This window comes from Anopheles aquasalis, chromosome 2 (assembly GCF_943734665.1).
Source record: "Anopheles aquasalis chromosome 2, idAnoAquaMG_Q_19, whole genome shotgun sequence".
Taxonomy (NCBI): Eukaryota; Metazoa; Arthropoda; class Insecta; order Diptera; family Culicidae; genus Anopheles; species Anopheles aquasalis.
This window is the reverse complement of record NC_064877.1, coordinates 64153147-64168146: the sequence shown is the minus strand read 5'-3', so window position 1 is coordinate 64168146 and position 15000 is coordinate 64153147. Positions and strand designations below refer to the sequence as shown.

The window sequence follows — 15000 nt, the reverse complement described above, 5'->3', positions numbered from 1 at the left end:
ATATTAAGCACGATAGCACACAAGTTTATGTTTAACTGACTTAAAAGAGCTTTGGAGAAGGGTGAGGAGCGTTTTGTAAAGTAATGAGCTATATCGGATATCGATCTGTAATTCTTATGATATTTGTTATTCAAACAAATGAACAGCTATTATAGACAATAAACTTAATTAGCGAATGTTATTCCAAACATATCTTTCTAGAAGGAAAATGGATTATGAAGGGCCACACTAATGAAAAATCTAACGAACTATTCAAACATTTTGCTTTTAGGAAACAAATAAAGCAGTTTCCGATATAAATTTCGTTACATTTTGAATTATGCGAGTATTTAAGATATTTTACACACAATGAGCGAGCATCAGAATCGCCGACATGGAGTACTTGCTTTGGAAAGAGGACGCTAAGAGAACTTTAAGCTGCTGAAACTGCGCTCAAAACTATCAATGAACTTCGCAAGCTACAAAAACTGTTGGGACAAGTTCCAGCTAAAAAACGCGAAATGGGCGACATTCTCGATGAAGTGAAAGTGCAGCGACAGATACCAGCAACAGATACCAGCACAGTTTCATGAACAAGGACAAAAATAAAATATAGAAATGAAATTTTATGATTTTCTAAAAATAATTTCTACAGTTTTCTGTTTTTTCGATCGATATATGATGTAACTTCGTACACAACTTCAATGGTTAGCATTTAATTATCTCTAAACCATTCCTTTTCTGGTTGGGATTGGATTTTTTTTCGATGTTTAAAGCTTATTCCAGAAATAGTTAGAATGCAGAGAAAAGCATCAGTATAAAGTGTGAATTTTAACTGCTATACTAAAGCACCAACAGGCACCGGCAGAATTTAAGAAATTCTTGATTTATGCTGAACTCGTTCACTTTAATAATCAAGCTTTAATCCTGCACAGCATTCCGCTTTCATTGCGTACGCTATCGCTAAGAACGGCCCAAGTCCTCTGTGTCCTTGTTTTAACTCCAAAAAAAGAAACATCATCCAAGGACTCGCGCGTCGACTGCTAACAGAGAATTAATTAAGCGTAGGATGCTACGATGCTGAATTCATGCGTTCATACCAACCCGACGCTAACACCGCGTCACCATGGCATGCTTTGCCATACTGAGCCGTTTTTATGCAAAATAATGAACGAGAACGGGGTGCACACGCAAACAATGCGGGCACCCGGCGGACGTATGCGATCAAATTGAATTGAATCCATTGTTTCCCCCATTTTGTCGCCCCAAAATGTGGGTCACATAACTTATTTAAAGGCCATCCTTCCAACCAAAAAAAAAAAAAACGAAACGCCCAACCACGCACACACATTCTTCAAGACGCAAACCTCATTCATTATTCCATACATTGGTCCCCAGGCCAGAACTGGAACGCCGAGCACGCACGCAACCATGTCAGCGTTTACGGTTGCTGTTTACTTCTTCCGGCCAAGCCCGGCTGACATTTAGGCGATCGAAAAGGGTACGTCCGAGGGGAACAGCCACGAAAGGGGCCCAAACACTTACCGAGTATGATGATGGACTGGCGCTTCTCATGGCTCAGATCGCAGTTACAGAACGGATGCACGCTGTCCGGGCTGAGGATGAGTTCGACCTCGGAGTGTAGATCGTGTACGTCGCTGGTGGAGCGCTTCAGCTTTGGGTAGCGCGACAGGACGCGCCAGAACCGGCACGCATCCCGGAACACACCGTTCACCTGCTCGATGCTCTCGCGAACCGACACCTCGTGGAAGCAGGCACAGGCGATCTCTTTCGCTCGCCGCTGTCCATCTTCGGTGCTCACCATCCGGTCACCGGTCTGGTCGATTTTGTTGCCCACCAGTATCACCGGTACGTCCAGTAGCGTGTCCTAGCGTGTGGTGGCGTTGCGTGAAATGAAATAATATGATTTAGTGGTGACGGCGGCGGCGTTTTGATTCGTTGTGTAGACACTTCCAGACAACATTGTTGTCCGGAGAAGATGCTCACAGAACTCTCATTTGGTGTGCTAATCTACTACGAAAGAGACGGCTTATTGACGACTCAATAGGTACTCAATTGCTCTATATTGAATTTATATAAGCCCTTATAGTGGCCCTGAGTGGATTTATTTCGGTCCTATTATGATCAATTACACTAGATTCACTACAGAATCGTTACCAACGCTTCGCTTTCACCTCTCCTGCCTTTCTGTCTTCTTGTTTATCCAACATGTAATGAGTTGAAACATTGTTCCCAGTAGTGCAGCCAATAAAGCGTAATCAATGCCAATTGGTAGCACGTGTCAGCATAATCAAACAGTAGATTATCGGGAAACACGCGGTGCATAAATTAAACGCACTCGCACCGCCTCGTTAACGGGTAGAAAGGAGAGAGCGCATTTTCCGGCGTTTCCATGCTCCATAATTTGCCATTAATTCCGGTGGTTGTTGTGGAAGTTACCAACATCAAGTCACTTCATTGAACCATCGCGTAAACACACGCTTGAAATGATTGGCAACATTGAATGTGGCTGCTGCTGTGGCTGTTAACCACTCTCGCAAAGGGTCGTACAACAACGCCGGAACGTCACCTTCCATCGAAAAGCCACATGAATGAAGCCTCGTTCGCAACTAACCGGAGGCCAACCGGAGTCACACCAAGTGCGAGCTTAAAAATAGATTGACAGATCTTTTTCTGACTTTTCTCTGCTTTTTCCACCAGCGCGCGTTCGTACGATCTTTACACTTCCTTCCGTCCACATGATTTGATTTGCTTTGATGCCGAAACATTTTCGGCGCACCCCACGGAAAGGACGCCCCCGTCGAAAAGGGGCCTCCAAAGGGCGTTGAAAACAATAAAGGGAACGCAGCACGGAGGCACGACTTTTGCTTCCTCGTAACTCAGTATGTTGAGTACAAGACCCACGGAATTCCTGTCGATTGACAGGTTGGGAGTGGTTTTGCGGAAGGTCCTGACAGTGGGTGCTGGCACTGGAGGAGTGGAGATGAAATAATTGAACCTTAAAATGCGCCAAAATGGCAACCGAAGCGTAACCTCTAGGCCTTAGGCCGGAGAAATGTAAAAACCGAAGAGGGAAATCACAAAACCGACATCAAACGGATGCCACACTTTTTGGGGGACTGTTGATTGGATTGGGTGCCCTGTTTTGAACCGACGAATGGCGGTATTACGAGAAGAGTGAGCGCCAGATGTACCTTGTTGTAGGAACCGAGCCTACGGCGTCGCTTGTTGTAGTTGATGAGGAACTTGAGCCGGTTGCACTCGTCGAAGCTGCATTTGTCTGCCACCGAGTACATCAGGATGAATGCTTCCGCCCAGCGAATGTTCGCTTCCAGCGTGAGACAGTCGGCTTCCTGTGAATATGGGCGTATGGTAGAGTTATTTTCAAGCAATGGCAATGCGAGCTCCGTTATCGTTTTCGTCACGCACATTTGGTTGACCGGCGGCATCCAGTATCTCGAACAGCACCAGCTCGTTGTCGATCAGCGTGTTGAAGGTGTAGACCTTCTCCAGGTTCGGATCGTACTCGCCGATGAAGCGCTTCGTTATGAACCGTACGACCATCGCTGAAAATGGGATGGAGAACAGAACAGGAGGAAAAAAAGTCAGAAAATGCGGACCGAGAAAATTCCTTTTACCCCGGACCAATGCTTTAACAGAGAGATCTGGACTGCCAAAGGGGATGGTAGAGAGGGCTCTGGGCATTTTGTTTTTCTTTTTATGGGAAATTCGCCAAAACAACAGCTCGATGATTCGTTTTCATTCGTCAAATGCGACAATGTTGTCGTTTTGCTGGATTCAATGTGCTTCACACAAGATCGCGGTTGTTTCTTATTGACAGATGCCAGCTGCGTATCGACAGCGATTTGTTTAAAAAGATTTTTATAAATCTTTCTTTTTTTTTTAATAATGGAGGATATTGCAAAATCCCACCAGATTTGGTTCGGCTCATGCATTCTTTCGCGTGAATCCTTCAATCAATCGCCGAATCAATTATGCAATGGATGGAAAGGCAACTTTTAGTAGTACAGTAGTTTAAGTGCGTAATCAGAAATGATAACTGCGGTTCTAATAAATCTTACCATACTGCGTGGTGAAATTCGCAATCGCCAATTCTTGTGAGCAGCCAATATTCCTGGTACACAATCGCACCAATACTCTTCTTTTTTTCGAGAAAGTGACACTCCATTCACGCTAATGCAACTCACGAAGCACAATATTCCAACATAGAGTTTCATTTGATTGCATTCAGAATAGCGTAAAGATTTCCCAAAAACGAAGTCGATTTTGTTAAAAAAATAAATTGAAATGCGCATATCTGTATTTCGTCGAACTAAAACCATTGCAATCATTTGCTCTATTAAAATAGCTCATGAGTGAAAAGCACTAGAAGCAGCGCACAAAAAACGTTGCATAAAATGACGAAGTAACAAAACAAAAATGAAATTTCATCCCAGTATGTCTTGGACGTTTGTTTATGATTTCCGAGATTTCGCTGAAACCCGGATTCCGAGTGTAACTTTGAATGAAACAGATTATTTTCATTTCTGACAAAAACACCAATTTAATGCTGCACGCCGATAGTGGAGAACGACATTGTGCCCTGCTCCTGGTTCACTGAATCTGTCTCCAACTTTCAATTCCACTAATCTTTACCACCTCTTTTTAACTGGAAATCCACGACGCGAAATCCAGAACGCACCAACGCGATAACGCTAATGATTTGGTTCTCGGTCCTCATTAATCAGTTCTAGCTACAGCAAGCGCTCGGTACGCTAATAGCTGAAGCAAGCTTTTGGCGAAATTTTCTCACTTTTCCACTCGCGTTACCATTGACGAGAAACAGTTGCTTTTTCTCATCGGCAATCTGGTTGATTCGCGTTCCTCGAAAGAGATGCGAGGCCAATTGAAACACACACCGTGAATGATTACACTCTGCGAATGCTGAAAAAAAACGGAAGTTAACCTTTCCGTTCAGGTGGTTCGTCCGGAGATAAGGCCAGAAACACGTGCAGAAGGACCGTGCGAAGGTAAGTGAAATCGATTCACTAAATCAAACACCCCGACCGGCTGTGGGTTGAGCGGATATTTTGGGCCGCGAAATTGTCTCCTTCAGTTTATTGGCAGCCACGCTTCGCACGCATTTCCTTTGTTTCCTTTTCCGCTTATACGCACTTCTTTCTCTCTTTCTCTTTCTTGCCCCCGTTGTGTTTGGTCATTTTCACGGTCAGGGTTGAAATGGATCCAATTGAAACGCGCGGTCACGCGACAGTTCTCTAGCCTCACAGACTGATCGCATCTCGGGTCGTCTGGCCTGGCCCGAGGTTCACCTTTACTCATGCAATTGACGTGGGTTCACCGTTGACGCCCATGACGACCGTTACCATGGTAACCCTAAGCCCTGGGAGAGATTTCGTTACAGTCCGGAACGACCCGAAAAGCTAAACAAAAAAAAAACGGGCGGAAACGGAAAATTTACTTTTCGGCTTTCGGCACCGTTTTCCCATCATCGACGCTCATGGTATCCCGGAGCGTCACTGAAATGAATGATAAATTGCTCTCCATACCATCACCATCCACTCTTCGGATGTGTCAATCCGGCGCTCGGCGGACCGGTGTGCCAAGACTCTGGAGGTTCTTCTTCTCCGGCACATTCCATTGATTGATAGTGAAAGTCTTGGCAGACACTGGCTGGCTGGCTGGCTGGCTGGCTTACGCCTTAGAGAACACTTGGAGAGAACGCAAAGCACAAAACACAGAAGTTCGTCCAATTAGCTTGGCATACGAGCAGCATGTCGAGCGTGCGTCATGTTATGAAGGCACCCGGATTGGTAAATTCCGACTCCGATCGGTGGTCTTTGAAGTTACCAGCAATTGTAGCAGGTTCTTAGATGATTCTCGTCCTTTGCGTCGACCATAAACCACATTACCAATGACGTTATCGTTTTCAAACGGTGGTTTGACGTTGGTTTTATGGACAATTCGTTCAGCACGTTGCACGTCATGTTTGGCAACATATTTATTGATTTAGCTGTTACTTTTGGGCGGTGAACTACAGCTTCCACGGTGATAACAGGGCGAAGATGCGCCACCGCATGAGTTTGGTGAGACAATTAATTAATCATAATCACCCCACCACCACATCACAACACCAGCTGCGTTCTTCTCTTCGCCAGCCATGGACCCGAGAAACTGAACCGCCGGAAATCCGAGCTTTTTGTGTAGGACCAAAGCTTGAGGTTTTGCTTGGGCCTTTGTTGGTAGATAGAAAACACAAGCAGCAGCGTGCGGTTTACCGATATTTAAGAATTGAAAAGAAGATCGAACCGCGTGAGTGTTTCTGTGTCTGTGTTGGATTGCTTGAATGGCCTTCACCTGGGGAAGCAATCGGAATCGGATCGGTGTCTTACCTTGTCATCGCGCAACCGATTCGCAGTCTCCGGTTTGTAGAGAACCAGTTCCCACCAGTTGACATTGATGGATGGAATTTCAATCCGTACCTTCTTCTCTTTCTTTTTGCCTTTTATTTCCTCTGCTCTGGTGAGCTGCACGAGATCGATTGATCCGTCGATGAGTGCACGCTGTTACGCATGATTGGTGACCCTACTCCTCCGTCTCCTTCTCCTCCGAGGCGAAAGGAGGTACAAATCGAATCAATTTCTTAACTAAATCCCTCATCCCCCGGCTTTCGGAAGCCCAACTTTGGCAACGAAAGCGCGGACACTCACTCGCTGTCCACAAACTTCTTTCAATCAGTGTCACCAGGGAGCCGGATTAAGGGAGGGACGAGCCCTTTTGGTGATGCTGCCTGTGCTTAAGTAAGGTCATTCGGAGCAGCTATGGCAACACCGTCACGGCTGGAACGAGCTCGTTGAAGGGGCGCGGCTGTTGAAGTGTGGCTCATCTTTGGATCCGAGTGGTGATTAATAATGATTAGGCCATGGACGGGGTAGCCGGCTTATATCGCGGAACCCCGAGCCGATTCATTAGTGGTAAAGATTTCGGTTGGTGCACGTGGTGATTGTTTGTTTACCCAGGAGGTACTCGACAGACAGTCATCGAAACTAGCGGACCACTTCAAGTATTCAGTCCATGAAGTCGACGCCTAGTTCCAGGGAATGCGACGTTCATTCAAAGTCTGTCATGATGCGCGATGGAGGCGCCTTGCAGCGCCGCAACAAAGAAGGAAGCAAATGGCGTTCCCCCTTTCCGAAATGCCACTTATCCATTCCGGAGACCACGGAATTTGTTTTGAGCGAACGATTGCCGCACGATTGTGTTTTCATTTCATCTGAAGCGCAAAACCGAACGATGCGCGGTTGCTGGTTGCTTCCATTCAAGAATTTCGCGCTCGCGTAAACGTCTCGCCTGCCTTGTCCCGCGTTGCTACAACTGCCTTGACGACACGACTGCTCACACGCTGCTCTTATGCTGATTGCACATATTTGCTTTTCGCATCACCGCCATGCCGGAACGAGCGAGCGGCTGGCACCTCAGGGTCGTTTCGCTTGTCGCACAATCTAGCAGCCGGGATCTGCGGTGCGAACAGTTGGTGTCCTTACGCTCGCGATGCGATATATTGCGCGCCATTTTGCAAACCAGAGCCCGAGCCCGAGCAAACAATCACTGGGTCGCACTTCCAGACTTCCACACCATCACACCGTTCTGGCCACGGTCCCCGGGGCTACACCGGACGTAAATAATGATTTTCCTTCCCACACAACATATCGTCTCAACGTCCGGAGGAAAGTTACGAGCTGGCCCGGGGGTAGGAATGCGGGCGAGCATTATTGGCTCCCGCAAACCGATGTCAGTCCCTCCGATTAAGTTCCAGGAGGGCCAGACCAGCCACAATGGACTGATTTTCTCGGGGCCCAAATCAACGCACCTCACAAATCATCACCGAGACACAGGAACTGAAGTCCGTGACGTACGTCGTGTTTGTATTATTAACGATACTGCTGGTGGTGGTGTTTAGGGAAGAAAAGGACAACAAAACAGAACCCTAGCGCTCCCTCGAGGCATAAGGGCAACTCAAACAGAGTGACAAAAGAGGAAATCGTGGGTAGCGAGGTAGCGAGTAGGAAAGTATCAAAATCCTATTACTGGCCGCCCTTCCCCACAAAAAACCGGAGTGATTGAACTCGTGTCGCGTACTACGCAGTTAACAGTGAGTTAGAACCGTTCCAGGGGGGATTGGGCCTGACGCGAACACGATCCTTTCGCCGCTGACCACAAAGACGCTACAGAAAGGGAACTAATTGGGTGGCGAGGGATGAATGGTTGGAAATTTAAAGCCATCACCCATCGCGTCACCGTTACCACCGCTACCATCATATCATCGATCAATTGGGCATATCGTAACCGTCTGTTAACTATACGAGACAGAGAAAGAGAGAGAGAGAGAGAGAGAGAGAGAGAGAGAGAGGAACAGAGAGAGGAAGAGGATCCTCTTAAGGTGACCCAATTTCCGGTCCAGTTCGGCGCCGAGAGTATCGCGAACAGTCGCGGATTATGTGGCTTTGTCCTTTTGCCCATCCGTGGCCACCCCATCAATCAGTTTGCTGACCGGAGTACGGAGGAGTGGAATCGTGTAATTCGAAGCGTCTGGCATCGCGGCTGTTGGCTGGATTCCGTCTGGATTGATGGCTACGCTGTGTATTCGAATGGTCGAAGGCCTTCGTTTTGTGGCTTCAATGGATTGCTTGCAGCTCTGGCAATGGCGGAGAGAAGGCTTACGCGGAGTTGCTCTATGATACCTTAGGGGCCTTCCATATGGAATGCTGGAAGGTGGTTGGACGCCTTACAGATTGAGGGGGAAAAGTAACGAACAGTTTCGTCGTCATTTAGACGTCATTTTGGATTTTCATCTCTCAATGTCAACCATATTGATTGCTTAAGGTCTGTTGCGTTTCTTCAGAAGCCAGGAGGTTCTTTATTACACGATTTGGTATTGCAGCGACTAACCTGGTGATGTGTTTCGATGTGAGTGATCAGGTCATCAATTGCCGTGGAAATACCCGTCATTTACCCCCAAGGGCAATACCTTTTTCAACTATTCGTTCCCAGTCCTCTGCTTTAAATTTATAACAACACTAAGCAACAAGTTCCGTCAAGGCGACAACTTCAGAACGTCTCAAATCGACTCGAAAGTGAAGTTCTTGTTGCCGATTCAAACCACAACAACTCCCTCAGCGAGTCCTGCCTCAGACGTCAATAGGGGGCCGTGTTATCCATCGCAATCTTCCCCAGTTACTGCTGGATCGCGTGATAAGATCGCACCTCGCATAACAACAACACTTGAGTCAGACACAGGCTCGTTGGCGTCGCTGTTTTCCCGCTTTTTCCCGCCGAACCAACAACAACTGTTCGAGTGCCCACGCCACTCGCTCTCCTATCTGTACACTTACCCGTTTTTCCAACGCCACTCTGGCCCAGCACCATCACACGGAACGGTTTGGTTTTCGGGTGCAGGCCCAGCTTGGCGAGCGACGACTTGGGCGAGGTAGTGTTCATGCTGCCGGTCACCACCGACGGAAGAACGCGGCACCCTTCCGATCCACCCTTCTCGCGCGTCTCACCGTCCACCGCTAGCTCACGATCGCACAGTAGCTGGGCGAGTGATCTCATTGGCAACTCGAACGGCATCGCATTACGTATGTGGCCACAGCATTATATGCTGGATCGATTGTGTTATTTTTTTCTTCTCAGAGTGAAATGCGATGTTTTTTTTCTCTCTTCTGAACACACAACCGCGCTCGCACTTTCGCGAATCCGATAGAGATGTTGGTTCCGTTTATTGGTTAATGAAGGCCATTAATTAGGGAGCAGCCCCGCACAAAAGGTGCGTTTTATGATCGCACACGTTAACACCAGAGAGAGAGAGAGAGACACGCGGCTCGATCGAGTGCGATGCGCGGCCAAGAGGATCCTAGACATCGAATGGCATAAATTACAATTATGGAGGCGAGCTGGAGGAGCGTTTGGGTGCGAGCCCGTGTTTATCTGGAGGCCAGGACGACGGCGACGTCGACGATTAACGGTTGGCACTTAATCTTTTCTCCTTGGACGGTCTTTGCCTTCGGGGCAATATTATTTGGCTTGGCTGGTTTGAAGAAGTGGTTGAACGCCCTCCCGAGGGAAGTGTCTCTGTGGGTATCTCGTAGTAGCAGGAAGAAGAAGAAGAAGCGGCATATGATCTCACTCCATCGCTTTTCTATTTTTGTTCCCCGCGCGCGGCACATCCGTTCGGTGCGCACGGGATGAGTAATGCCGATGGTTCCAATTACCAGCCGTACTGGTACCACACTTTCTTGCAAACGGCGCACATGTGTCCGCACAGCGATGAACCGTCCTACCGGGTGGTAGATATTGTCCCAACTATCCGGTGTTCATTCAAACGCTCGCCGATTGAGCTTATCAGGATATGTCCGAGCAACTTGATTCGCACTTCGATTTATTTCCATCAACTGTACCGCACCCAGGTACAGGCAATCAACAAACAAGTACACCAACCGAGAACACAACAGTCGCGATTATATTTACTTTCGATCGCTGCCCGGGGTTGGTCCACATTCAGCACACAGACAGACACACGAGATACACAGGATATACAGGACGACGATTGAGTGTACGGACAACATACGCCTAAAGCACAGCAACACCACGCTCGCTGACGAGGGTTGGCGACGACGAGGTGGTGGTGGTGGTGCTGTTGTTGACCACTAGACCAGTTGGCCACCCGACAACCGACCAGACACCAACGACGACGACACCGACGACAACGAGGACGGTCCACAGCCCATGATGAGACAATATGTTTATGGTAAAGTTTTTAAAGGCAACGGCTCTAGGAGCGATCGTTGGCCCACGTTTTAAGTCTTACTACTAACAGTCCACTTACAGGCACGCCCGGGAACGAGGTCACTAGCTCACTGATAACGCGACTTGGTGGCACTAAGAACCTTTCGCTTACTTCTACTTATACACACAAACCGAACCCGGTGCACGTGCACTTGACCCCTTGAAATGGCAACCAGACTATTCTCAGTACCGGAACTCAGCAAAGGCACACACGTCGAATTCAAGCAGGTAAACAGGATGCAACAAGTGGTTTTGCTTCCTTCGGGGGTGTTACTGTCTTTTTTACAGCAATTTTGGAAATTGTGGAACTCTTGTGCGAAAGTCTATTGTGGTAACAATACGCACACACCACACCACACACAGCACACGATAAACACACGATAACATACACGGATAGACACGGAGTGTGTTCGCTGCTGGTTGCGCCAAAGGAAGAGGAGGATGACGATGATGATGTGTTGCTTGGAGTCGCGTCTGCGATATCTGATGGCGATACCGTACGCTGCCAGTAGTATTTATAATGCTCGTGCCACGAGCCACCCATTCATGCGGGCGAGATGCGAGAGCAATGTGTCTGAAAGGAGAGATAAACAGAGAGAGAGAGAGAGAAAGACCTAGTAGCAGTAGTAGTAGTAGCGTAGTACTAGACACCCCATTCGAATACCGCGCAGACTCTCGCTCTCGAGACGGAACACATGATTTGTTTGGGTGCGACCGCTCGCTCTCTGTTTTGGTCTGGCTGTTCTGCCTTTCGGGGCTGCTGCTGCTCCCTGGCACCTTCCCCGGGACTCGATCGGATCGGACGGGCTGTCTGCTACGCCTGTTGATTGGGAGTAGATTTTCAGTAGCTCGTAGCGTCGCTCCTTTAACGCTTCGACGACCGTCGGCCGCCGTCGGTATATCGATGTCTTCGAAGCCGAAGCCGAAGGTGAAGCCAATTATTCTAACACTCCACCATCTCCTGTTGATGTTGATTCTAGTAATGTGATTGTCCTTCTCAGCTCGGTGTGCTGCAGAACACCACAATCGAAGGGTGGGGATGGAATGGTTGCTGCCCGGGGAGGTGGATGATTGCAAGCATTATAATCATCAGCGAGGCGCCATCATTGTTGTGGCGATACTTGGAAATTGTTTTAATTAATTCCGTTTTCCATTCCGGAGTACCTACCGCCAGCACCGTGCGATTGTTCTTGAGGGCTGCAACAGCAGCAGCAGCAGCAAACAGAGCGGTATGACCGCACCTCCAGGGGGATGTAATTGCTACCGTACCGTGCCGTACCATCGAGTCATCCATCAATGTGGGAAATGCGTTGTATTCTGCGGAGAAAATTATTGAACTTCGGTGAACCTGCCCCGGCCCGTTGCTCTGTTCCGAGGAAAGCGGATTATACTGTGACCGCACGCCACATTAAAGACATTAGCGCCGTGCTCCGCTTTAAGCGGTCGCGGCCACGGTCTGTGTGTCTGTGTCCCTATTCCCTTCCATCTGTGCCCTAGTGCCGTATAATTACGCGCTCCGATGCGTCTCCATGGATGCCGGCGAGCATCATCTTTCGCTTCCGCCGGTTATCACGAAATCGATGACCAGAAATCGCGCGGATAACCACGTACCCAAGGCAGCACCACTATACGTGGGGGGGGGGGGGGGGGTCAAATATTTATAACTCGTGGCACTCGGTCCTCGTGCCTAATAGGACGCGCAAACAACATCGCGCCGCCGAAAGCTATCAACTTTCTAATTAAACGGTTGCATGCCATTTGATCGATCTTTGTTGCTGATGCTGCTCCCGCTCGAACTCGAAGTTAAGGACAAAGATGTCCTCCGATTAGGGCACCGTTTGATGGCTTTGATGGGAAGTGGCTGTCGCGTTGCGACACAATCAGATGGCGTGCATTGTTTGCTCATCTGTGCTCCCTTTTGATAGCGCAGCCACTAGACTATTAAAATATGGTTTAGCACACATGGCTTCCCGGGTGTCTGAACGAATTAAAACCGTGATCGTGACCCTCGTGGCCAGCATTACGCAGAGCAGATGGCACACTGTGTCCTCCCGGGGGGGTGACTGCGTCATGTCCCTTTCGCTGAGTGTGAATTATGTAAATTGATCTCAAAAATGCGCAATCCACGCACGTACCGGTTCGCGGTTGACACTAATCAGACACCGAGCGTACTTACCCGGCTGCCAGTGAAGGGCCCAGGACGAGCGCCGTCGAACGGCTGGCGGAAAACCATTAATCGTCGCGGTAAGACGATGACAACGGTGCTGCTGCTGCTGCTGCTGGTGAGGCTATCAGGTTAACGGGTACGTGTGGTGTTCCACCCGCGTGGTCGCGGTTGTACTATCCAACGCTCCAACGAATCGCACCGATGGGATGAACAACGGGTGTTGCTGACATGTCGGATTGATTATTCCAAGATCAGGTAGCTGATCAGTGAGGTGGCACCGGCACACGGTTACTAACACGTGAGGTGTTTCGTAGTTATAAATAATGAGCCGCAACAAAACCGGAAGGGGTATCCCCGCATGAGCCATGATTTATGAGATCGCAATGAACGCACTCCCATTCCAGAGGGGTGCGGCGTTCGCCTCATATTATCATCAACGCGCGTTCTGCGTTCTTCCAAAAATATCCAAAGCCACTCTCATGCCTGTTGCCAAGCCTGGCTTGCAGTGGTGGCCTCATCGTGGTAGGGTTGAAGGTCATGTCGAATTTCAGTACGATGCACCCGCTTTCGGCTTATCATGATCGATTGGTTTGTGTTGTGCCCGCTTTGTCGCAAACTACCTGCGGAATGGCGAAAGTTAAAGCGAAAGTACAATGTAACAGAAAAGCTGATAATACCAACGGTGATATGCAGCGGTTGAGTGAAGAAGAATGGTATCTTTACGCAGCTCACTTCCGCGTAGTAATACGGTGCCTTGCTCCAGGAGAAAGAGGAGTCCCCGTGGGAGTCTGTACTCGCTCGATGTCGTTTTACTATTCCCTGAAGAAAAGGCACAATGGCGTTGACATCGAAACTTGAGTATAGGCGTGAGTAGGTCTCGGTTTAAAGCCGTGGGAACATGCGTGACGTCTCGACGGTTGTGCCTATTGTTATATTTCCGGGAATCGAACAAAGCGTGTATCCTGCATGATAAAGCATAAGTATTTCCCCACGCTGCAAGGACAACCACTGGCATGGTACAACCGAGTGCATTTAAATTTATTAAAATTTAAGATTACAAATTGATGTTGAATCTTTAAAACACACTTCTTGAGTTTAAACAGTTTGTCAGCTGAAAATGGATAAAAAAACAAATAAAATGTACCACTCTACGGCTCCTATCCGATTTGGCTAGATGATGATTGATGATCTAAACTGATTGCAGAGATCTATCAACGTCCGGGAGAACATGTTTTTTAAATACTAGTACGCCGCATGGGAACAGCCAGGAAGACTGTTTTGGCTCACCAAAACCAACCGAAATCCTGGTCTGGAAGCTATTTTTGAATTGTTTACACGATGCCGCCATATCGCTATCGGCACTAACTGTTTGAAGATCACTAGGCGCTTCGAATGTTGATCGAGCCGACCCGCGCTGCTCATACGCTGTAGCTAATGTACAATTACGATGTGCTCGTGGCGATCATTTCTACAGTTCTTACCGGAACGTGGCCGTTCCAGACCGTGCCTGTGCCGGTTATCTCCGGTGACGCAATAAAGGTCATCGGCATGCGGTGAGGAGTACTCCCGAATCAGGCGACCTTCATTCAAAATTAGGCAGGCGAAGGCATGATGGAATAGAAGTTGAACGCTCGGCGCTCGATCGTGATCGTGGCAATCACTGACGAGCCGTAGGGGCGCTAACAGTTGGAAGTAGGAACAGTGGCATCAGGAAATGTTTTGCCTTTGAATTTCTAATCAATCGTTGATGGGAATAGTGTGCTAGTTGAGCCCGAGTAGACACTACAAACATAGTCGCATCAGTCGAGGACGCCACGTTCGCCACGCCGCTTAGTAGTGCGCCAAATATAGCGATTCCACCACGACCACCATCACCGACGAAGGCAAGGCGATGCTGCCGATGGGGTTACTTTCTTGTCTGATATTGCTTAATAGCCGTGCAATCCCAGTGATAAGCTGGCAGCCGAACG

General features: G+C 48.4%; 2 protein-coding genes across 3 annotated transcripts in view; one reads left to right on the top strand and one right to left on the bottom strand.

The window, feature by feature from the left end:
* The window catches only part of LOC126570645 (dexamethasone-induced Ras-related protein 1), a 12509-nt gene extending 1170 nt beyond the window's left edge, over window positions 1–11339 (bottom strand). Inside the window, exons 1-5 of one of the 2 annotated variants that reach the window (XM_050228576.1) lie at window positions 11253–11339; window positions 9411–10554; window positions 3430–3566; window positions 3195–3353; window positions 1525–1867 (exon numbers count right to left, since the gene is read on the bottom strand). In XM_050228576.1, coding sequence (XP_050084533.1) covers window positions 1525–1867; window positions 3195–3353; window positions 3430–3566; window positions 9411–9648 — 877 coding nt within the window. In that variant the 5' untranslated portion in view covers window positions 9649–10554; window positions 11253–11339. Of the gene's footprint in view, window positions 1–1524; window positions 1868–3194; window positions 3354–3429; window positions 3567–9410 lie in introns of both variants that reach the window. The other variant, XM_050228575.1, reaches the window with a different exon arrangement.
* A 3471-nt stretch (window positions 11340–14810) lies between these two features.
* LOC126570658 (uncharacterized) overlaps window positions 14811–15000 on the top strand; it is a 1248-nt gene continuing 1058 nt past the window's right edge. Inside the window, exon 1 of the mRNA XM_050228591.1 lies at window positions 14811–15000. This exon is cut by the window's right edge and continues 55 nt beyond it. Within this exon, the coding sequence (XP_050084548.1) occupies window positions 14922–15000 (79 nt within the window). The 5' untranslated portion in view covers window positions 14811–14921.